Genomic DNA, 26415 nt, shown 5'->3' on the forward strand with positions numbered 1-26415 from the left:
GCGGGCCATATTTGGCCCGCCTTGTAATTTCACTTGGCCCGTGAGGTGATATCAAATTAACACTAGAGCTGGCCCGCCGATTATATACAGCGGCGGTGCCGCGGTACACCGCTAATTCTCATACTTGCCAAACCTCCCGGGAGACTCCCAAATTTCAGTGCCCCTCCTGGTAATTGTTACGTCCCCTTTTCGTCCAGTCCAACGAGTGCTGGCTCAGTTCCATAACATGTGCAGCTCTGGCACGCACACACAAGTGAATGCAACACATACTTGATCTTCAGCGATACAGGTCACACTGAGGGTGCCAGTATAAAAACCTTTAACATTGTTAGAAATATACGCCACACTGTGAATCCACACCAAACATTTCGGGAGAACACAACATAAACACAACAGAACAAATACCCAGAACTCTTTGTGTGTGTATGTATGTATATGTGTACATATGTGTATGTATATGTATGTGTGTGTATGTGTACATGTATATGTGTATGTGTATGTATATGTACAGTATATATGTATATTTCTGGGGGTACGCTCTGGGCCTGCCTGTCAGGCGGGGGTCGGCGCCTCAGGCTAAATAAATGATAAATGGGTTGTACTTGTATAGCGCTTTTCTACCTTCAAGGTACTCAAAGCGCTTTGACACTACTTCCACATTTACCCATTCACACACACATTCACACACTGATGGAGGGAGCTGCCATGCAAGGCGCTAACCAGCAGCCATCAGGAGCAAGGGTGAAGTGTCTTGCTCAGGACACAACGGACATGACGAGGTTGGTACTAGGTGGGGATTGAACCAGGGACCCTCGGGTTGCGCACGGCCACTCCTCCACCGCGCCACGCCGTCCCCAGGCTACTGCATCCGGACTGCGTGTCTGGAGCTCCTGGGTCCCACCGTCCATCCCTTCCGGGTGCCCATCTTGGTTGGGGCCTGCTGGGTCTAGTCCCTGCGTCTATTGTGGTAGCTTGGTGCTGCAAGGTATTCCGAGGTGCTGCGAGTCGGCCAGCTGCTGGGGTAGTGACCTTGTGTGTCAGCATGTCTGTGATCTTCTTTTAATTCTTTTATTTTTATTTATTTATTTATTTATTTTTTAATATATTTTATTAATATTATTTTTTTTATTTTTTAACCCTCCCTCAGCGGGGAGCTCGGCGGGGCGGTTGCTGGTTGTTCCATCACCATCGTTGGGGTCCCTGCGGGTGGGGTGGGTGGTTCCCGTGGCCCCATGCTGGGTGGTCCTGCGGCGGCCGATTTGGATGGGGTGGCCGGGGGTTGGCCTCGCCGCGCTCTCTGTGGGCGGGGGGTGGGCTCGTGGGGGCCCGGTTGCCGGTGGGGCGGGGGCGGTCTTCCCGTCCGGTTGCGGGGAGTCTCTGGGTCCCTCGGGCGGGGCATCTCGCCTTTCTGCCCGTGTGGGGTGTGGTCTCTCGCTCCCTGCTTTTCTCGTGCCCTGTCCTCTGCCGGGTGCGTCTGTCTGCGGCCTGCTGCTGGCCCTTGTGGGCGGTGCGGTGGGTCGGGCTCTGGGGTTCCTGTCGCTGGCCGGCTTGGCTGCGTGGGGACGGTGGTCCCTGGTTCCCTGGGCACCACACCTACTGTTTGTGGGTTGGGCTCTCGGGGGGACTGGGGCCGTGCTCTGGCTCCCACGCACTCTGGGAGTCGAATATATTGTACATAGAAATTCACATATGCTCACATACATAAATACATACATAGGTAACTATGCTCCCACATACATACACAAATACAGTACATATTTACATACTTAAAGTTTGTACATGCACACGCACATTCAATATACAAACAAACACATACACATACTGTACATATACATTCACTGTACAAACACATATACACATACTGTACATATACATTCACTGTACAAACATACATATACACATTCTGTACATATACATTCATTGTACAAACACATATACACATTCTGTACATATACATTCATTGTACAAACACATATACACATTCTGTACATATACATTCATTGTACAAACACATATACACATTCTGTACATATACAAGTACATATGCATACTTACACTCATGCACATAATCACGTTTCATCAAACATATATTAACGTTGTTGCCCTAGGGTAAACTGGGTGTAACACATGGCACACTGACAAAGCTTAACCTATTGTTACTATAACAATCTACAAGGTTAATGTAGGTTGCTTCTCTTTCTCCCCCTCCATTTTTCTGCATTCTTTCGTATCTGAAGTTATCATTACGTATATGTATTGTTGCATTTAAACAACTGTATTGTTGATAATAAAGGTAAATTATTGGTATTGTTCATTATCAATAGCGCTATTTCTATTGGTATTTGTATTGATCCATTTGTAGTGTAATAATGCTCATTGTCATTTCTGTATTATTTATTTATTTTTTTCCGCTAACTGCTTATTTGCTATCACTTTTACCATCATATTTGTACATGTTATATTTGCTGATGTTGCTCTATTGTTGTTGTTGTTGTTGTTTTTGTCTCTCTGTCTAATCCCCCTCTTGTCCCCACAATTTCCCCCTCTGTCTTCTTTTTTTTTCTCTTTCTATCCCCTCCTGCTCCGGCCCGGCTGCACTAAATGATAATATAAATACATTTAATAAAGTCAAATACAAATAAGGCAACAAGAGAAGTATCCTACACTTCTCTTTTGTAAAGTAAATGTGAACAGCCGACATCTACATCTACATCTACATCTACTATATGATCATCTACATCTACTATATGATCATCTACATCTACTATATGATCATCTACATCTACTATATGATCATCTACATCTACTATATGATCATCTACATCTACTATATGATCATCTACATCTACTATATGATCATCTACATCTACTATATGATCATCTACATCTACTATATGATCATCTACATCTACTATATGATCATCTACATCTACTATATGATCATCTACATCTACTATATGATTTGCCTGAGAAGCTGGACAGGACAAAAAAAAAAAAAAAGTGTTTGTCATTCTTGTTTGGTGTGGATTCACAGTGTGGCGCATATTTCTAACAGTGTTAAAGTTGTTTATGCGGCCACTCTCAGTGTAAACTGTATCTCTGTTGATCAAGTATGCGTTGCATTCACGTGTGTGTGCGTACAGAAGCCGCACATATCTTGTGACTGGGCCGGCACGTTGTTAGAAGGGATGATAGATAGATGGATATGGATCCACTATGGACTGGACTCTTACTATTATGTTAGATCCACTATGGACTGGACTCTCACAATATTATGTCAGACCCACTCGACATCCATTTCTTTCGGTCTCCCCTAGAGGGGGGGGGTTACCCACATATGCGGTCCTCTCCAAGGTTTCTCATAGTCATTCACATCGACGTCCCACTGGGGTGAGTTTTTCCTTGCCCTTATGTGGGCTTTGTACCGAGGATGTCGTTGTGGCTTGTGCAGCCCTTTGAGACACTTGTGATTTAGGGCTATATAAATAAAGATTGATTGATTGATTGATTGATTGATAGTACTTTATTGATTCCTTCAGGAGAGTTCCCTCAGGAAAATTAAAAATGAATGGATGAAAAGCGGACGTGACGTCAGCTCGTAGAGGACGTTAAAAGCAGTGCCTGTAAGACACGCCCCAAGACTGTGGAATACGAGATATAATGACTGATGAACACCTTCGTTCGATAATGAGGGTTGCCTCAGCTCAAAGCCTGAGCCCCGCCATTAATGAACTAGCATCCAAGAAAAGATGTCAGGTATCTGGCTTGGGCACATCAGATTAGATCAGTGTGTTGCAAACTGAGCAGTTTAAAGTCCTGAATGTTGGTTTATTCATTATTTTATTTTCAAATGTATTAGCCTGTGGAAAACGTTAATGTTGATATTTACCTCAGAAAGCTGCAAATAGAAAAGAGGCATTCAATTTTTATTTAAATTGTATTTGATATACCATTGATATTTTTTAATTAATATTATTATTATTTGAAACTCAATTTTGCATGTCACTATAAAGTTATATAAGCCTTGCTTGTTCAATATTCAATGCAAAACTTGTTTGGGTCCCTATTAAAAGGTTAATTTGTTCAACCTTGGCCCGCGGCTTTGTTCACTTTTAAATGTTGGCCCACTCTGTATTTGAGTTTGACACCCCTGCTGTAGATTGTTAGTTTAAGAGAATATAATGCCATTTCTCAAAGTCTCAAGAACAGCTCTGTTGCATCTTTGCAAAGCACAAAAAAAACTAATTCTGTCGAATATAAACCTGGACATGTTTAAAAAAAATGCAACATTTCCAAAACTTGTTGGAAATATGACGAAGAAAAGAGCATTTCTCATGATCTTGACTCATGTTTGAGGTCATATTGTTGTGAAGGCTCCTTCTTTATGGTGGGGAACTTCATGGCCACAAAAAGCCCATTGCACATCAAAGTTTGCCTGAGAGCATTGGAAACACGAGGTTGACTTTTGGCGGTCAGTTCTTTAAAGAAGGAAGCTGTTTGAGCTTAGAGATGATGCACAAAGGAAGGCCTTCAACCCTATAAAGTACTGTGCTTACAAACGTAAATGGCAGGAGCCCTAGGGGCTGTTTTGCTGCTTTAGGCACCGGAAACATTGTCCCAGTGCATGAGAGCAAAACAACATATATGTTGGTATTTGAAAGAATAACATGCCATCAGTCTGGGTTTGGGTCATTGTTGGAGCTTCAGCTTATATCAAAGTTGGTCCAAAAAGTGTAGTGGCCCACTGTCTGAATCCTAGTGAGAAACCTTGGTGCAGGTTCATCTCAATGCTCAGACCCACTCTCTGAATCCTAGTGAGAAACCTTGGTGCAGGTTCATCTCAATGCTCAGACCCACTCTCTGAATCCTAGTGACAAACCTTGGTGCAGGTTCATCTCAATGCTCAGACCCACTCTCTGAATCCGAGTGACAAACCTTGGTGCAGGTTCATCTCAATGCTCAGACCCACTCTCTGAATCCTAGTGACAAACCTTGGTGCAGGTTCATCTCAATGCTCAGACCCACTCTCTGAATCCTAGTGAGAAACCTTGGTGCAGGTTCATCTCAATGCTCAGACCCACTCTCTGAATCCTAGTGAGAAACCTTGGTGCAGGTTCATCTCAATGCTCAGACCCACTCTCTGAATCCTAGTGACAAACCTTGGTGCAGGGTAGTCTCAGCAGCCAAGCAATTTTGATGATGTGCCATGGATGAATGCGCTAACGTCCCTCCACAGTGCCAACTGAATTAGAAACTGCGTGTGTTTGTCTTCTTTTTAAAATCAAGTTGCCTGCAGATGGAAATAACCCGTTTGCATAATTCCTCGACAAATGAAGATTAATATGTTTTTCCTTTGAAGTCAACTAAATCTCTCAAATCTCAAACATGACTTTCTGTCTGATTTCAAGAAGAGGGCTCCTCATTTTCTATCAAAGGAAATGTGTTTTGTGTAGCAGGCCATACAGACTAGGATAAGAGGGACAAGTCATTTGGGACTAAATGACTTTCTAAGGACTGAATCTCTTTTCTATTTCCTAAGGACCTGCAGTGTCATTCACTCGCCAACACAAAAGCTTATTTTCATTATTTTATTCTCTGTGGGTGCAAATCAGGACTTGAAGCATATTTATTTGGCGCCAACAATCCTGACTTTTGGTTCTGTGTTCCGAATATGTCTGTGGCCGTGGGGTGGGTTTACAAAACTGAAAGTGTAGATGTCACATAAAGTTAATAGTTAGTTCCAAGACATCTATTAAATGCTAAGGATAAGAAAAGAAGGCACATTATTGATTGGACAATGTATATCTTCAAATAAATACTTCCATTTAAGGACATCGTTGTGCCATCTTGCTACAAGAGTGACAAAAAGAGAGAAAAGTAAACATGTGTAGTTGTAGAAGACCACAATGTCATCCAGTTTGAAGGTTTTGGATAATGTTTTATTGTAAGTCCACTAAATGATTACAAGCTCTCGTGGAGCCAACAAAGAAACATTACCATTGTGCACATATTTACTACACACTGCTACCATCTTCTTCGTGTACGCCTGACATTCATTTCAATTCCATCAGCTGTGACCTCAATCAAAGATAGCAGTATGCAACAGTAGGCAAGCAACAACGCTTGGTATTGTCCCGCATCTATGGAGGTTCATTTGTGTCTTTTTTTACAAAAGCTTGTCACTGAATGACACTGAATTTATGTAACTGATTTTTTTTGCATTTGAATTTTGTGACCTAAACAAATTATGCTGACAATTTCATTGAAAAAAAATGCAGTGTTTTTAATTTCAGTCTATAAAAATTCAGTGTAAAATAAATTGCTGCTTCAAAAAGCAAGACTGACTTGTGGTAAATTAAGAGTGACGCAATGGATCCTGTCCAAGAAGCAGCCAATGAGGTGTCAAGTTTGAAGTCACGTGACACGGGTCTTGCAAAACAGCATAAAAAAAACAGCTAACTGGGCTACACGGGCACAATATAACATAATAAACATTTCAATGGATATTTTCAAAGTATAACAAATAAATCCAATGGTTCAAATCTGCACTTACTTATGCAGACAGCTTGTATACGGAGCAGCGAGTTAGAGTTCTACAGCAAAGTTCTGCAGAACAGTGATCTCATGTCCAATATGTGGCTGTTTTTGTACCCTTGGCGTTTATGTTTTGCCGTATTTGTTGCTCTGGCTCCATTATAAATGTGGATCAAGGAGGTGGTCTGCAGTAGAGGAGCAACGTTGACATATTCTCAATATTCAGTGATTTATTGTTCATATTGTAAATCCCACATTCTGTATTTTCATGTACATCCAGAGTGTATTTTCAGACAAAAAGACCATCTCAAAAACGGAATGAACTTTAGTTTTTGACTGAATTAAAAAAATATATAATGTAGGATTTACAATATTAACTATGAACACTGAAACACTGAATATTGAAAATATATGAACGTTGTTCCTTTACTTCCCAGACCAGCTTCCTGATTGACATTTTTTATAATGGAGCAAGAGCAACAAAGATGCAACAAACAGGGTGAAAAAGGCAAAAGGGTAAAAAAAAAACATGCACTTATCGAGTGATATTACATGGCGGTCTCAGGCTTGTCGCTGCCCCGTCCTTCGTCTGCATGAAGCAGCGCTTCAAAGGGTTAACGGAGTTTTAACGACCAAACTTTGTCTTGTGAACCACAAGCTTACGCTCAAACATTTATTCCTCCCTCCATCCATGCATCCAAACATCTATATATAAATATATATATATATATAAATATATACATATATATATATATATATATATATATATATATATATATATATATATATATATATATATATATATATATATATATATATATATATACATATATATATATATATATATATATATATATATATATATATATATATATACAGGGACGTGCACATGATTATAGAGGGGCAGGGGCTCAAAGTCAGAAAAGGGCAGGAAAAAATGTTTTGGTCCTTTGCACAATATGGAAATTAATGTAAAATTAAATTTGCTAATAGGAAGCTAACTACTTAGCTGTGTGTCCTTTGTAGGTAAAAGTGATTGCCATTTCTTTTGTGTCAACAAATTATTGTCATAATGAGTTAATTCACATTATCATAGGCTTGGAAGACATGAAAAGCAACAAAAAAACTGGTTTATTATTAGGCTATTTATTTTTAAAGATAAGCACTTTAATATTGAACATTGAACAATGCAACATGAACTTTGAAAAAAAATACAAAAATAAATACCCAAATGGAAAAAACTTCAATGTGAAAATCTGTCCTTCTTCCCTTAACTTGATGAAAACACCATCAAGTTGTAATTTATGGTCTTTCTCACTTAATGCTCAGACTAAACAACTGAAACGCAATACAGGGCCAAAAATATGGACCAGGGGCCAGTAGAGGGCTGTAGGATGGAGGCCACCCATACCCAAATATGCTCCTCAATGTAAATTCAGGGCTTCCATGATGCTAGTACTTGGTTTTAGCCATGCATTAAGAGGTCTGCTATCCTTAGCTGCTTCCTGGCGCTCCTTCTCCTTCCTTTTCTCTATCCTTTCTTTTTTTGGCATTGTGCTGCAGGCATAATCAACATGAATCAAGTTTAAATACAGATGGTAATATTCCTAACAGATAACCTACATCTTATATCCCCAGAATGCTGAAATTATTATTATTAATAATAATAATAATCATTATTATTATTATTATTATTATTACTTTAATTATTATTATTATTATCATTATCATTATTCTTCTTATTATTATCATTATTATTATTATTATTTTGTTAACCCACACAGTAATAGCAAAGTCACAATAAACTTTATATCTAAACCTCTACTGTGAGAGAAATGTGATCCGCCGTAAACACAGTGCATTTTATTTTGAAAATTAACCTGGTGTTTTATTTTGTATTTTGTACACTACTTCCTGTCCCGCACGATCCGCTCTGCTCTGTGCGGACTTGATGTGCCGTGCTCAATTGATGCGCCGTGCTCCGACGTCCGGCAAAAACAGAAACTGACACATTGAATAATAGAATAATACAGAGTTTTTCTGAAATATGACCCATATTAGATGCTGAATAAGTGGACGGCGACTAGACCATAACTCACTGGTTCAAGTTGCTCCACTGTCACGTGACGTCTCTCTCTCCTCTCACTTACTCACTCACTCGCCCTCTCTCTCCCTCTCTGGCGGAAGCGGCAGGGTCAAACAACCCGGTATTACAAGAAAACGTGGAGCTTTTGTACCGCTGTTTTTTTTTACATTTCTGACAGGAATTTATTAATGTTATTTAAAAAAAAAAAAAAAAAAAACACACACACAGGCAAAGGGCACTTTTTAATACGAGGCGCAAAAGGGCAGGGGCTCAAGCACCCATAGGGCCCTATGTGTGCACGTGCCTGCCTGTATATATATATCCTGTGTCTTCTTTGTTACGTTTACCTGACCATCATTATCCAGCACCATCTGCTGGTCACATTGTGTATCACAGTCATACTTGAACTGCAGTAACTGGTGTGTCACTGAAAAATGCAGATTTTAAACCATCGTTTGAAAACATCCATCAAAGTGTTAATTATGTTGTATTTTGCCCATGTAGCCCACTTAACAGTTTTTTTAATGCTGTTTTGCATGAAAACTTGGCACCTCATCGTCTTCTTCTGAGACAGGATCGATTGCTTCAGTCTTAATTGACCAAAAGTGAGTCTTGCTTTTCCACATACAATTTTTCAGCACTGAATTTTTTTGAAAGATGAATGAATGATAATGAACAGAATACAACTAACGATAGAGAAATACATATCAGATACACAAATCAAATGTATGAGTGGAAAAGGAAGCAGAGAAGGTATCTTCAATATTAAAACCATTATGGAAGGATATCTTGATTTGGACAAAGAAATCTGTTTCCTTCATTAGGAGAAAGCTTTTGATTGAGTCAATGACTTTTTTCTTCTTTTTTTTAGGCAGCCAAAACATCAACAACCTATACTACTTGCTAAAAATGACAAAAAAAACATCCGCAAAACTTATTGCATAACATCAAGAATGCAGAAAAAAGCCATGGAATGAAAATGAGTGCAGAAAAGAGCAAGAGCAGGCATAGTATAATAACATGTAATAATAATAATAACATGCCCTCAATTCATCTTCAACTGGACGCTGAAGTTGAAGAATTGAAGTACAAACCCCGTTTCCATATGAGTTGGGAAATTGTGTTAGATGTAAATATAAACGGAATACAATGTTTTGCAAATCATTTTCAAGCCATATTCAGTTGAATATGCTACAAAGACAACATATTTGATGTTCAAACTCATAAACTTTATTTTTTTTTTGCAAATAATCATTAACTTAGAATTTCATGGCTGCAACACGTGCCAAAGTAGTTGGGAAAGGGCATGTTCACCACTGTGTTACATGGCCTTTCCTTTTAACAACACTCAATAAACGTTTGGGAACTGAGGAAACTAATTGTTGAAGCTTTGAACGTGGAATTCTTTCCCATTCTTGTTTTATGTAGAGCTTCAGTCGTTCAACAGTCCGGGGTCTCCGCTGTCGTATTTTACGCTTCATAATGCGCCACACATTTTCGATGGGAGACAGGTCTGGACTGCAGGCGGGCCAGGAAAGTACCCGCACTCTTTTACTATGAAGCCATGTTGATGTAACACGTGCTGAATGTGGCTTGGCAATGTCTTGCTGAAATAAGCAGGGGCGTCCATGCTAACGTTGCTTGGATGGCAACATATGTTGTTCCAAAACCTGTATGTACCTTTCAGCATTAATGGTGCCTTCACAGATGTGTAAGTTACCCATGCCTTGGGCACTAATGCACCCCCATACCATCGCAGATGCTGGCTTTTGAACTTTGCGTCGATAACAGTCTGGGTGGTTCGCTTCCCCTTTGGTCCGGATGACACGATGTGGAATATTTCCAAAAACAATTTGAAATGTGGACTCGTCAGACCACAGAACACTTTTCCACTTTGCATGAGTCCACCTTAGATGATCTCGGGCCCAGAGAAGCCGGCGGCGTTTCTGGGTGTTGTTGATAAATGGCTTTGGCTTTGCATAGTAGAGCTTTAACTTGCACTTACAGATGTAGCGACCAACTGTATTTAGTGACAGTGGGTTTCTGAAGTGTTCCTGAGCCCATGTGGTGATATCCTTTAGAGATTAATGTCAGTTTTTGATACAGTGCCGTCTGAGGGATCAAAGGTCACGGTCATTCAATGTTGGTTTCCGGCCATGCCGCTTACGTGGAGTGATTTCTCCACATTCTCTGAACCTTTTGATGATATTATGGAGCGTAGATGTTGAAATCCCTAAATGTCTTGCAATGTCACTTTGAGAAACGTTGTTCTTAAACTGTTTGACTATTTGCTCACGCAGTTGTGGACAAAGGGGTGTATCCTTTCTTGTGAAAGACTGAGCATTTTTTGGGAAGCTGTTTTTATACCCAATCATGGCACCCACCTGTTCCCAATTAGCCTGCACACCTGTGGGATGTTCCAAATAAGTGTTTGATGAGCATTCCTCAACTTTATCAGTATTTATTGCCACCTTTCCCAACTTCTTTGTCACGTGTTGCTGGCATCAAATTCTAAAGTTAATGATTATTTGTTGTTTATGAGTTTGAACATGAAATATGTTGTCTTTGTAGCATATTCAACTGAATATGGCTTGAAAATGATTTGAAAATCATTGTATTCCGTTTATATTTACATCTAACACAATTTCCCAACTCATATGGAAACAGGGTTTGTATTTAAGACAGACCTCACGTAGAACAGACTTGATGAAACCTGGACAATAACTACAGCAACTGCAAATGACTGCAATCATGGTGTAAACCAATCATAATCAAGGATCTTGGAAAGAAAGAAAAGCCAATGAAGTACAAACTCTGGCAAAGCAACATATTCATCAACATTATGGAAAGGAAAAACATGTTCTTTGGGCACACAATCACACTTCATCTGACTCTTAGAGGGGGAATAGAAGGGAAAAGGAGACCAAGATGCAGATGGCTTGATAACATCCCAACATGGAATAATAAATACAAAGAGGACAGTAAAAGAACATCCCAACATGGAATAATAAATACAAACAGGACAGTCAAATAACATCCCAACATGGAATAATAAATACAAACAGGACAGTAAAAGAACATCCCAACATGGAATAATAAATACAAACAGGACAGTCAAATAACATCCCAACATGGAATAATAAATACAAACAGGACAGTAAAATAACATCCCAACATGGAATAATAAATACAAACAGGACAGTCAAATAACATCCCAACATGGAATAATAAATACAAACAGGACAGTAAAATAACATCCCAACATGGAATAATAAATACAAACAGGACAGTCAAATAACATCCCAACATGGAATAATAAATACAAACAGGACAGTAAAAGAACATCCCAACATGGAATAATAAATACAAACAGGACAGTAAAATAACATCCCAACATGGAATAATAAATACAAACAGGACAGTAAAATAACATCCCAACATGGAATAATAAATACAAACAGGACAGTAAAAGAACATCCCAACATGGAATAATAAATACAAACAGGACAGTAAAATAACATCCCAACATGGAATAATAAATACAAACAGGACAGTAAAATAACATCCCAACATGGAATAATAAATACAAAGAGGACAGTAAAAGAACATCCCAACATGGAATAATAAATACAAACAGGACAGTCAAATAACATCCCAACATGGAATAATAAATACAAACAGGACAGTGAAATATCATCCCAACATGGAATAATAAATACAAAGAGGACAGTAAAAGAACATCCCAACATGGAATAATAAATACAAAGAGGACAGTAAAAGAACATCCCAACATGGAATAATAAATACAAACAGGACAGTAAAATAACATCCCAACATGGAATAATAAATACAAAGAGGACAGTAAAAGAACATCCCAACATGGAATAATAAATACAAAGAGGACAGTAAAAGAACATCCATGACATGCGTTCTTCAGCCACAAGATGCAACAAGATGATGATTTGAAACTCTGACTTTTAAAAGACTCAATTTGTTGTTCAGTCAATAGTCAGCATCATTTCATGTAAACAAACAATAGTCAGCATCATTTCATGTAAACAAACAATAGTCAGCATCATTTCATGTAAACAAACAATAGTCAGCATCATTTCATGTAAACAAACAACATCATTTCATGTAAACAAACAATAGTCAGCATCATTTCATGTAAACAAACAACATCATTTCATGTAAACAAACAATAGTCAGCATCATTTCATGTAAACAAACAACATCATTTCATGTAAACAAACAATAGTCAGCATCATTTCATGTAAACAAACAATAGTCAGCATCATTTCATGTAAACAAACAATAGTCAGCATCATTTCATGTAAACAAACAATTCAATGAAATGCAGTTCCATAAATTCAGTGTCTTTGATATTGAAGACACAAATCAACCTGCATTGACCCTCTCCTGTGTGTGTCTGCACATGTGTGTGTGTGTGTGTTTGTGACAAGTGTCTGTGTGTGTCTGCAGATGTGTCTCTTTGTGTACCTCTGTGTGTGTGTTTGTGACAAGTGTTTGTGTGTGTCTGCAGATGTGTGTGTTTGTGACAAGTGATTGTGTGTGTCTGCAGATGTGTGTGTTTGTGACAAGTGTCTGTGTGTGTCTGCAGATGTGTCTCTTTGTGTACCTCTGTGTGTGTGTTTGTGACAAGTGTTTGTGTGTGTCTGCAGATGTGTGTGTTTGTGACAAGTGATTGTGTGTGTCTGCAGATGTGTGTGTTTGTGACAAGTGATTGTGTGTGTCTGCAGATGTGTGTGTTTGTGACAAGTGATTGTGTGTGTCTGCAGATGTGTGTGTTTGTGACAAGTGTTTGTGTGTGTCTGCAGATGTGTGTGTTTGTGTACCTCTGTGTGTGTGTCTGCAGATGTGTGTGTTTGTGACAAGTGTTTGTGTGTGTCTGCAGATGTGTGTGTTTGTGAACCTCTGTGTGTGTGTGTTTGTGACAAGTGTTTGTGTGTGTCTGCAGATGTGTATGTTTGTGACAAGTGTTTGTGTGTGTCTGCAGATGTGTGTGTTTGTGTACCTCTATGTGTGTGTGTTTGTGACCAGTGTTTGTGTGTGTCTGCAGATGTGTGTGTTTGTGACAAGTGTTTGTGTGTGTCTGCAGATGTGTGTGTTTGTGTACCTCTGTGTGTGTGTTTGTGTGTGTCTGCAGATGTGTGTGTTTGTGTACCTCTGTGTGTGTGTGTGTGTGTGTCTGCAGATGTGTGTGTTTGTGTATTTGTGTGTGTGTGTGTGTGTGTGTGTTTGTGACAAGTGTTTGTGTGTGTCTGCAGATGTGTGTGTTTGTGTACCTCTGTGTGTGTGTGTGTGTTTGTGACAAGTGTTTGTGTGTGTCTGCAGAAGTGTGTGTTTGTGTACCTCTGTGTGTGCGTGTGTGTTTGTGACAAGTGTTTGTGTGTGTCTGCAGATGTGTGTGTTTGTGTACCTCTGTGTGTGTGTGTGTGTGTCTGCAGATGTGTGTGTTTGTGTACCTCTGTGTGTGTGTGTGTGTGTGTTTGTGACAAGTGTTTGTGTGTGTCTGCAGATGTGTGTGTTTGTGACAAGTGTTTGTGTGTGTCTGCAGATGTGTGTGTTTGTGTACCTCTGTGTGTGTGTGTGTGTGTTTGTGACAAGTGTTTGTGTGTGTCTGCAGATGTGTGTGTTTGTGACAAGTGTTTGTGTGTGTCTGCAGATGTGTGTGTTTGTGTACCTCTGTGTGTGTGTGTTTGTGACAAGTGTTTGTGTGTGTCTGCAGATGTGTGTTTGTGACAAGTGTTTGTGTGTGTCTGCAGATGTGTGTGTTTGTGTACCTCTATGTGTGTGTGTTTGTGACCAGTGTTTGTGTGTGTCTGCAGATGTGTGTGTTTGTGACAAGTGTTTGTGTGTGTCTGCAGATGTGTGTGTTTGTGTACCTCTGTGTGTGTGTTTGTGTGTGTCTGCAGATGTGTGTGTTTGTGTACCTCTGTGTGTGTGTGTGTGTGTGTCTGCAGATGTGTGTGTTTGTGTATTTCTGTGTGTGTGTGTGTGTGTGTGTGTGTGTGTGTGTGTGTTTGTGACAAGTGTTTGTGTGTGTCTGCAGATGTGTGTGTTTGTGTACCTCTGTGTGTGCGTGTGTGTTTGTGACAAGTGTTTGTGTGTGTCTGCAGATGTGTGTGTTTGTGTACCTCTGTGTGTGTGTGTTTGTGACAAGTGTTTGTGTGTGTCTGCAGATGTGTGTGTTTGTGTACCTCTATGTGTGTGTGTTTGTGACCAGTGTTTGTGTGTGTCTGCAGATGTGTGTGTTTGTGACAAGTGTTTGTGTGTGTCTGCAGATGTGTGTGTTTGTGTGTGTCTGCAGATGTGTGTGTTTGTGTACCTCTGTATGTGTGTGTGTGTGTGTGTCTGCAGATGTGTGTGTTTGTGTATTTCTGTGTGTGTGTGTGTGTGTGTGTGTGTGTGTGTGTGTGTGTGTGTGTGTGTGTTTGTGACAAGTGTTTGTGTGTGTCTGCAGATGTGTGTGTTTGTGTACCTCTGTGTGTGCGTGTGTGTTTGTGACAAGTGTTTGTGTGTGTCTGCAGATGTGTGTGTTTGTGTACCTCTGTGTGTGTGTGTGTGTGTGTGTGTGTTTGTGACAAGTGTTTGTGTGTGTCTGCAGATGTGTGTGTTTGTGTACCTCTGGGTGTGTGTCTGCAGATGTGTGTGTTTGTGTACCTCTGTGTGTGTGTGTGTTTGTGACAAGTGTTTGTGTGTGTCTGCAGATGTGTGTGTTTGTGTACCTCTGTGTGTGCGTGTGTGTTTGTGACAAGTGTTTGTGTGTGTCTGCAGATGTGTGTGTTTGTGTACCTCTGTGTGTGTGTGTGTGTGTGTGTGTGTTTGTGACAAGTGTTTGTGTGTGTCTGCAGATGTGTGTGTTTGTGTACCTCTGGGTGTGTGTCTGCAGATGTGTGTGTTTGTGTACCTCTGTGTGTGTGTGTGTTTGTGACAAGTGTTTGTGTCCATGTGCGTGTGTGTTGGTGTACCTGTGTGTGTTTTTGACAAGTGTTTGTGTCCATGTGTGTGTGTGTTTGTGTACCTCTGTGTGTGTGTTTGTGACAAGTGTTTGTGTGTCCATGTGCGTGTGTGTTGGTGTACCTGTGTGTGTTTTTGACAAGTGTTTGTGTCCATGTGTGTGTGCGCGACCTCCCGTTCCACCTTGGCCAAAGTGAGTCTCACATGAATGTTGTGCGTCTTCTCCTTCCACATGTGGAAGTGCAGCCCAGAAGAATGAAAGCAAGAAATATGACTAACACAAACAGAAGTTGAAACACAACATGCTACACATTATTTAACAGCACCTCAAATTCAAACTGCACTTGAATGTACTTTTATGAAATATCAAATACAGTATTTGAGTTTAAAAACATCTCCACAATCTGGGTCACCACTTGTTGTTTGACAAACAATTGGTGAGAAGCACTGATCTATACAAGTCATTCAAGAATACAAATAATAATAAATAAATCACTTATAAGTCATTCAAGAATACAAATAATAATAAATAAATCACTTATAAGTCATTCAAGAATACAAATAATAATAAATAAATCACTGATGTTTATAAGTCATTCAAGAATACAAATAATAATAAATAAATCACTTATAAGTCATTCAAGAATACAAATAATAATAAATAAATCACTTATAAGTCATTCAAGAATACAAATAATAAATAATAATAAATAAATCACTGATGTATACAAGTCATTCAAGAATACAAATTATAATTTATTTGAAAGTATTGTTTAGTAAATACTAACTTGAAATACACCAAAGATACTTTGTTTGCTGCAGAATGTTTGTGATGGCAAGAAAAAAAAGTTATTGTGTATAACCCACAAAGTGTACATAAAAAGAAGTAAAACCAGGTGTGTACCGTAGTGTGGGTCACCTGTACCTCTCCACCTCTAGTAAACAATAGTTAACATATATTACCTCCATCAAACATGTACCTCTCCACCTCTAGTAAACAATAGTTAACATATATTACCTAAATGATAATGATAAATGGGTTGTACTTGTATAGCGCTTTTCTACCTTCAAGGTACTCAAAGCGCTTTGACACTACTTCCACATTTACCCATTCACACACACATTCACACACTGATGGAGGGAGCTGCCATGCAAGGCGCTAACCAGCACCCATCAGGAGCAAGGGTGAAGTGTCTTGCTCAGGACACAACGGACATGACGAGGTTGGTACTAGGTGGGGATTGAACCAGGGACCCTCGGGTCGCGCACGGCCATTCTTCCACTGCACCACGCCGTCCCATTAACATATATTACCTCCATCAAACATGTACCTCTCCACCTCTAGTAAACAATAGTTAACATATATTACCTCCATCAAACATGGTGAACATGTTTATTACAACATACCACGGTAATAAATAGTAGGAATGCAACTGTACTTGCTATAATCCTGCTGGTTACAATCCACTTTTAATTAAAAAACAAAAATCATAATCATGACTTTGTTTTTGGTTTACTAGGACATACATATATAATCTGCATTAGTTTGACCATTTAAAATCAAGGATAATAAAAAGGAGATGCTTGGAAATAGCATAAAAATGCCCCAAAAACTTGTAAAAACGCGCTTCATAGCGTTACTTTTTGGTGTAACCATCATGAGCGTTCTGTTCAGGTATATTTCTTTTATATTTTGATAAATCATCATATTTATGTATTCCTAAATTTAAATAGGTATTGATCAATCTTTAAGCTTTTGACATCTTATTTAGAATTGTACTTGACACTTTTACAAGCTTGTGTTGCGCTCATGATGGCGTAACTAAACTACATTTCATTTAATGATCTTATTTTGAATATTTATTCCCCTCTTTTACATTATGAAATGTAAATATTCATTTATAAACATTGAATACATTTCAAATATTGCCTTCATCTTATGGGGTAATGTTTAGTTACACAAGTCATGAGCGTAACACTAAGCTTCATCACTTTGACTTGTAATATCTCTAATTCTGCTGCTGTTTTATGCTGGTTTCTTTTTGGAACATGTACTGATTCAGACCATGGACAAAGTCCACTCAATGGGCTAAGTCATTCATTTCCTGACCTGCATGTAGATCTTCTTCAGGCCAGGAATAAGGTCTCCGATCTTGCCAAAAGCGAGCCGTCCCACCCCTGAAGAAGCTCCGATGCACACCAGGAGCAGCCACTCTTTGTCCGTGCCCTTGAACTGCTCCTGTACAAAGTTCATCTGACACACAAAGACAAAGACAAAGACAGACTTGGTTAGAAAGGGAACACATGCATTCAGGCCAGCCACACAACAGGAAGAGCCAGTGCATAATGGTCAGTGGTCATGACCCTCATGACACCACCCTCTGAAGTCCTTCCTGAACCTGCTTTGAAGGGTTTGCTATGCTTGAATGGCCATAGGGTGGTCATGTTGAGGCCTACAGGGGCCATACAGGTGAGGCTTCCTGCAGGGGTCAAGCCATTACAAAGACCGGGGCTGTGTTTACAGGACATCTGGGCCCAAGGCCTAGAACAACAACATCTTTGGCAGAAGGAGCTGGAACATCTGACATCTGGACATAGGAAGGACTATTTCACAGCTCTGCACTTGAACTTTGTACTGCATCCTCATATTTGACTCAAATCAACACTTGGCAGCTTATTCTTCACTAAATAAGTTGACACTTCTACTCCTGAACCTATGCATGCAGAACTGTGACCCTAAGGTGCACCAAGTCTGCACGGACCCACAAGGCGGCACTCTTATTTAACCCCACCACTTACCTTTTATCACTTCAGATTCAAATGTTCCAAAAACTATAGCAAAGCTATTAAACTGGCGGCCTGGGAGCCAAATCCGTCCCTAGCATGACCCCATACTGGCCCCCAAGTTCAGTTCAAAACTTGGGAGGTAAACCTTTTTGCAGCAAATTCCTAAAAGCACGAGAGTGTTCCTGTTGTGGAGGGTCAGACTGACATTTTAACCCTGCAAGGCAAACATAGAACACTAGGCTCCAAACTTGGGATTTACATAAGTGAGGCGTTCCTCAAGGCTCCCCTTTGTTTCCTCAAGGCTCCCCTTTGTTTCCTCAAGGCTCCCCTTTGTTTCCTCAAGGCTCCCCTTTGAGTCCTCAAGGCTCCCCTTAGTTTCCTCAAGGCTCCCCTTTGAGTCCTCAAGGCTCCCCTTTGAGTCCTCAAGGCTCCCCTTTGTTTCCTCAAGGCTCCCCTTTGAGTCCTCAAGGCTCCCCTTAGTTTCCTCAAGGCTCCCCTTTGAGTCCTCTAGGCTCCCCTTTGTTTCCTCATGGCTCCCCTTTGAGTCCTCAAGGCTCCCCTTAGTTTCCTCAAGGCTCCCCTTTGAGTCCTCAAGGCTCCCCTTTGTTTCCTCAAAGCTCCCCTTTGAGTCCTCTAGGCTCCCCTTTGTTTCCTCAAGGCTCCCCTTTGAGTCCTCTCCTTCATGTCAGTTACACACATTTTTTATAATGTGCTTTATGTAACTAAGGTGTTGCTCTCGCTTGTTTACTTCAAATGTAGTCAACTTCTTTAATACTAGAAGTGTTCCTCAGGGTTCCATCTTTCTTTTTATTATTTCTGGTGGCCCGCGAGTTCAGTTTGTTCATTCTTCTAGAAGATTCTTAAAAGACTAGAGTGCTGTCATAGAGATCTTTTTGCAGAAGTTCCTTAAAAACATCCCACAAATAAACAGAGCATAATCAAATCTCTTCTTTGGACGACTCTGCTTCTCTGGAATATACAAAATAAGAATAATAGTAAGTCCAGCCTTTTGTTCTTTGGCTTTCTGGAAAACTAAACCCTTTAGTTTCACCTGAGGGGTTTGGTGCAAACTGTTGTCTTCGTTTTTCAATTTGTATTCAGTTAGTACCTATTTTGAGTCTTAACTAAGCATTTCTACATGCAAACTGTTACGCACAGGACTGTGAGAAAGGAGCGCTGCAAAGAGAATCCTAAATCTGACGTGTACACATATTTGGACTAGCACAGATTAAAATGATGGTCAATTCAAAAATATAATTTGATCATTTATGGATGATTAAAACTGTGTCTGCTGGCTTTTATGTTTTGTTGCCCACTACCATACTATGTTATCTGGATTTTAGTAGATTAGGTCCATTGTCTTTATACCATTTGTCATTAAATAGAAGCCTACTATCGGAATCAAATGTTTGTGAAAATACTGAGAGTTCAGGCAAATATCATTTGACCTTTGACCCACTCATAATCAGTTGTTGAAGAAGCCTAGCATCAGTGGCCTACATTTGCTCTACGAGGTTGGTGCTTTATTCCATGTTGAAGACACAGCTTGCATGGCCTCTGCAGCCCCAAAGGTGAGAGTGCTATATCAAGGTGAGAGTGCTATATCAAGGTGAGAGTGCTATATCAAGGTGAGAGTGCTATATCAAGGTGAGAGTGCTATATCAAGGTGAGAGTGCTATATCAAGGTGAGAGTGCTATATCAAGGTGAGAGTGCTATATCAAGGTGAGAGTGCTATATCAAGACTGGATGGCCAAATAAAGGAAAGGCGCCATTTTAGCTACCAAGCACGTGATGATGCATGCAACTGCTGTCCTTTTGACCTCCCTTTTTATGAACAAATTTACCAAAATAATAGTTGTAAACATACTCCTGCTCATAAACCTACTCCAGCTCATGAACCTGCTCCTGCTCATAAACCTACTCCAGATCATAAACCTGCTCCAGCTCATGAACCTGCTCCAGCTCATGAACCTACTCCAGATCATAAACCTACTCCAGATCATAAACATACTCCACTATGGACTGGACTTTCACAATATAATGTCAGACCCACTCGAGGTCCATTGCATCTGGTCTCCCCTAGAGGGGGGGGGGGGGGGGGGGGGGTCACCCACATCTGTGGTCCTCTCCAAGGTTTCTCATAGTCATTCACATTGACATCCCACTGGGTTGTGAGTTTTTCCTTGCCCTTATGTGGGCTCTGAACCGCGGATGTCGTTGTGGCTTGTGCAGCCCTTTGAGACACTTGTGATATAAATAAACATTGATTGATCAATCGATTGATTGATTGAGCTTCTGTGCGTTCAAAACGTGGACGTTGTGTCGTGTGTTTGACTGGCACAAGGCACTGCAGTGTGTGGTGTTGAAGGCCAATCTTCAATGATCAAACTTCTTCACGTTTCCCCATTCCTGGCAGGTGGCACAGCCCCATGTTGCACAACAAGGCTTGTTTTTCCCACGTCAAACAAGTAACAAGGAATGGCCACAAACACCTCGCATTGACTCCAAGTTGGTAGCAGTCATGGAGCCCAGAGTGCCTTTTGCCCAGTCATTGAGGAGATGGCCTGGAACTGGGTTCTCTAACCCTAACACCTTTCATTACAACTGGAACTGGGTTCTCTAACCCTAACACCTTTCATTACAACTGGAACTGGGTTCTCTAACCCTAACACCTCTCACTTCAAAGGCATATTTACTTGTACTTCCAATGTGTGTCAAAAATAGCCTCTGGGTGTATTTGCCACAAATGACATGGACAAGAATGGTAGCAAACACTTTTCAGATGTTCTACCATAGTTGAATGTAGTGTTACTTACTACGCTTTGCTTTGCAACGTCTAAGTTAAGGGATGTTAGGCCATAGACTCATACTTGCCAACCCTCACGGATTTTCCGGGAGATTCCCGAAATTCAGCGCCTCTCCTGAAAACCTCCCGGGACAAATTTTCGCCCGAAAGTCTCCCGAAATTCAGCCGGAGCTGGAGGCCACGCCCCCTCCAGCTCCATGCGGACCTGAGTGAGGACAGCCTGTTTTCACGTCTGCTTTCCTACAATATAAACAGCGTGCCTGCCCAATCACGTTATAACTGTAGAATGATGGAGGGCGAGTTCTTGGTTTCTTATGTGGGTTTATTGTTAGGCAGTTTCATTAACGTCCTCCCAGCGCGGCAACAACACACAACAACAGCAGTCACGTTTCCGTCTGCCGTAAACAGCAATGTTGTGACACTCTTAAACAGGACAATACTGCCATCTACTGGACATGCATATGTGATAATAACATCTAGGGCTTTTAGAGAGTGCAGTGCACAACTGCGCACACAACAAGGAGACGAAGCAGAATGCATCATCAGAGAGGGTGTTCAGCATGGTTCGAAAAATAGTGACAGAGAATAGAACAAGGATGGACAATTCAACCCTTAACTCAACAATGAGTAGATGAGTGTTATGTGTGTGTATATGTGTAAATAAATGAACACTGAAATTCAAGTATTTCTCTTATTTATATATATATATATATATATATATATAATAAAATAAATATATATATATATATATATATATATATATATAGCTAGAATTAACTGAAATATATATATACCGTATTTTCTGCACTATAAGGCGCACCTAAAAACCTCCAATTTTCTCAAAAGTTGACAGTGCGCCTTATAATCCGGTGCACCTTATACACTGCAAAAAGTCAGTGTTCAAAAACAAGAAGAAAAAAAAATACAAAAATTAGTGGTATTTTATTTGAACTAAGCAAAATTATCTGCCAATAGAACGAGAAAATTTGGCTTGTCAAGACTTTACAAAACAAGTAAAATTAGCTAACCTCAATGAACCCCAAAATACCTTAAAATAAGTATATTCTCACTAATAACAAGTGCACTTTTCTTGGTAGAAAAAAAAAGAGACCTTTTTGCTCAATATGTTGAAAAATATTCTTAAATTAAGTAAATGCTAGAGCCATTATCTTGACATAATGATATGCGCTCGGCATCATGATTTTTTTCCATGCTTGAAGTAAGAATTATTACTTTAAAAAAGTAGTTTTATACTTGTGAGTGTGGATGACACAGTTTTGCAACACTTGATATTCTAGTTTTAAGCATGTTTTACTCAATATAGGTCATCAAATCTCAGCAACAAGCTGTAATATCTTACTGAGATCATTTAGGAAACAAAACCCTTAAAACAAGTAAAACACTCTAACATAAAATCTGCTTAGTGAGAAGAATTATCTTATCAGACACAAAATAAGCAAATATCAGCCTTATTTGAGATATTTAATCTTACTTAGATTTCAGTTTTTGCAGTGTATGTGATATAAATGTTGCACTACAAGTTATATTATATATATATATATATATTGCTGTTGTTAAAGGATAAACGAAATACCACGTCACTGACTTTACCTGGGGGAAATAATAAAACAGCTGTTTATTCATTTTGGGAGTGAACGGAGTTGTCAGAACGCTGGTTTGTAATCTATTAATAAAGTTTGACTGACCTATCTGACTGTTTTGTTGACATTCCCTTTAGCGCAGCTCCATCTAATGGATGTATAACGTAACCCCAGCCTCTACTGTAGTGTCTATTCTATGCGCCTTATAATGCGGTGCGCCTTATATATGAACAAAGTTTTAAAAGAGGCCATTCATTGAAGGTGCGCCTTATAATCCGGTGCGCCTTATAGTGCGGAAAATACGGTATATGAAATACTTGACTTGGTGAATTCTAGCTGTAAATTTACTCCTCCCCTCTTAACCACGCCCCCAAACACGCCCCGCCCCAAACACGCCCCCCCACACACACACACACACCTCCCGAAATCGGAGGTCTCAAGGTTGGCAAGTATGCATAGACTTAATATAAAACTCCTGACCATGTCTGATTTTCATGGCTTGTTTGCATTCATTTGCCAAAGCCCTACAGAAAATGAAGATTATCCATAAAACCAGGACATCAATGCTCCCATTGTCCATGTTTCCCAAGTTAGCTGAGAACATGGTGCAGTTGACTTTTCTTCTGTGATAAAGAGAAAGAAATTGCTTGACTTACGCACGGACATTCCACACTGCCGGATGTTAGGCTATGTATTGCTCATCAGACTATGTTTAAGTAGTACTAAAATAGAAGAAGAGTTGTGTCCTAATCATAAACCCAATTGGAGTTGATTGACCCTTGCATATGAGAGAGTGACCTCCCCCCCCCCCCATGAATTGTAATGGTAAGAGTAAGAGTAAAAGAATAATGTTCTTACCAGATGGATGTAAGGCACAAAGTAGCCCAACACAGCTGTAGCAACTCCAAATGCCCAAACACGGTAAGTGAGTATGCGGAAAACTCTCAGGTTAAAGTAGTTTCTGACCCCCGCCAAGGCCTTATTCCACCACTTTGCGCTCTGAGCAGTGGTCCCTGGCTGAGTTGGAGACTCAGCGCTGCCTGGTGGTCCCATGCCATGTCCGGCCGGTAGCAATGGCTTGAATGTCAGTGCCAGCAAGGCTTGTACAAGCATGAAGAGGCTGAGGATCTGGAAGGTCCTGCTGAGTCCCAGCGGCTCCACCACCTTGTCCAGCAACACAGGGAGACCCATGGAGAAGAGGCTGGCACCCGCCGTCACCACACCGTTGGCCAAGCCAAGGCGCCGGCGAAAGTAGTGGCCCAGGATGACCAAAGAGGGCTGGAAGGCGAAGGAGGATCCACAGCCAAACAGGATGCCATAAGTGAAATAACGCAGGCTCAGGGAGCTGGAAGAGGAACACAGGCATTGAGGGCTAGCATGACATTTATACAACCACCACTGCTCAGTCCATTAACTCAAAACTTGACTAAAAAGTGAAGTCTTCAAAGGCTTTTACAAGAGTGGAGATCACAAAGGGACTGGTGCGAGTCATTCCACAGTCTGGGGGGCTACAGCCTGGAATGCCAGGGTTGAAAATAAATGTTTGGCCTGAAGACTGAAGGCTGCGCCCTGAAGTGTAGGGCCACAACTAATCAGCGATATACTGAGGGGCCCTCTCTATGCGACGCATGGAAAGTCAGGACTAAGGTCTTCAACTCTAGGCGGAATTTGACTGCAAAGCCAATAAAGACTGGCTGGAATGTGGACTTTTCTGGGTGCCACATTCTGTACAGTGTTTGTCAAATACTAGCTTTCATATACATAATACTACCCTGTGTACTAAAAGGGGAGGTTCTTTGTACATGTAAAACTAATAATCCACTGATCTACTAATATCCAAATACAAGGCGTGTGCCGTGTACCGTGGTTGTACGGTGCACGGTACTAATAAAGTACCACGGTACTAATGAATTAAAAACTGCCTCTGAAAAATACCAGTTGCTTTTTTTTTTTCGTGGTCACATTGCTGGTTTTACGAGCAGAGAAGCATGTTTGGCAAGGCACACACACAGAGTACTTACAAGCAGACACAGTGTGGAGACAGAAAAGGGTTATGGATGCATTTTGGGTTAGGGTAAATATCAGAGAAGAGAAGAATAAGTGAATATTACATTTTAACAGAAGTGTAGATAGAACATGTTGAAACAGAAAATAAGCAGATATTAATAGTAAAAGTAGATTAATAATACATTTTTACAGTTTGTCCCTCATAATGTGTACAAAATGACACAATATGTTACTGCATAGACTAATTAGGAGTCTTTGATTGTTTACTTACTACTAAAAGACAAGTTGCCTAGTATGTTCACTATTTAATTTAAATGACAATAATAAACATATGTTTCATGTACCCTAACATTCTTTGTTCAAAGAAAGACAATAATGACATTTTTTGTCAGAGACAGGAGTTATTCTGCTCACTTAACAGAGACAGGAGTTATTCTGCTCACTTAACAGAGACAGGAGTTATTCTGCTCACTTAACAGAGACACAAGTTATTCTGCTCACTTAACAGAGACAGGAGTTATTTTGCTCATTTAACAGAGACAGGAGTTATTCTGCTCACTTAACAGAGACAGGAGTTATTCTGCTCACTTAACAGAGACAGGAGTTATTCTGCTCACTTAACAGAGACAGGAGTTATTCTGCTCACTTAACAGAGACAGGAGTTATTCTGCTCATTTAACAGAGACAGGAGTTATTCTGCTCACTTAACAGAGACAGGAGTTTCCTAGATCATCTCTGCATGTTTGCAGCTGTTCTAGTACACGCAAAGCTTTCATAGCTTAGGCCCTGAGTGTGAAGTTGGGCCAGACTAGACCAAACATTAATAATACTTGTGCTGAGCAGTGAGTTAAGAGATGAGTGTTGGAGATAAATGATGCATGAGCACTACTTTCATGATCACTGCTTACTTTGCAAAAGATGTACTCAGCAGTCCAATGAACGCCAGCAGCGCCCCACTGACCGCCGTTGTTCGACAGCCAAAGTGGTCGGTGAACATGCTGACCACCGGTGAACAGAAGAAGATCATGCCCATGGCCAGAGCCCCGACCCAGGCTACAGAGAAGAGAAGAAAAGTTACAATGTTACACTAAGGTAGTGACACAACAATGTTACACCAAGAGAGTGACACAACAATGTTACACTAAGGTAGTGACACAACAATGTTACACTAAGGTAGTGACGCAACAATGTTACACTAAGGTAGTGACGCAACAATGATACACTAAGGTAGTGACGCAACAATGATACACTAAGGTAGTGATGCAACAATGTTACACTAAGGTAGTGACGCAACAATGATACACTAAGGTAGTGATGCAACAATGATACACTAAGGTAGTGATGCAACAATGTTACACTAAGGTAGTGACGCAACAATGATACACTAAGGTAGTGATGCAACAATGTTACACTAAGGTAGTGACGCAACAATGATACACTAAGGTAGTGACGCAACAATGATACACTAAGGTAGTGACACAACAATGTGTGACTTTGTGTGAACATTACAACAATGATACACTAAGGTAGTGACACAACAATGTGTGACTTTGTGTGAATCATTTAAATGACGTTTGTCATTAAATATAAACGGAGTACAATGATTTGCAAA

General features: G+C 40.2%; 1 protein-coding gene across 2 annotated transcripts in view; it reads right to left on the reverse strand.

The window, feature by feature from the left end:
• Positions 1 to 26415, reverse strand: part of slc16a2 (solute carrier family 16 member 2) — a 68256-nt gene that overhangs the window by 14075 nt on the left and 27766 nt on the right. For both annotated transcript variants that reach the window (XM_061928099.2, XM_061928100.2), the window contains exons 2-4: positions 25712 to 25856; positions 23655 to 24141; positions 17712 to 17855 (exon numbers count right to left, since the gene is read on the reverse strand). In XM_061928099.2, coding sequence (XP_061784083.1) covers positions 17712 to 17855; positions 23655 to 24141; positions 25712 to 25856 — 776 coding nt within the window. The remainder of the gene's footprint in view (positions 1 to 17711; positions 17856 to 23654; positions 24142 to 25711; positions 25857 to 26415) is intronic.

Source organism: Nerophis lumbriciformis, linkage group LG35, assembly GCF_033978685.3.
Source record: "Nerophis lumbriciformis linkage group LG35, RoL_Nlum_v2.1, whole genome shotgun sequence".
Taxonomy (NCBI): domain Eukaryota; kingdom Metazoa; phylum Chordata; class Actinopteri; order Syngnathiformes; family Syngnathidae; genus Nerophis; species Nerophis lumbriciformis.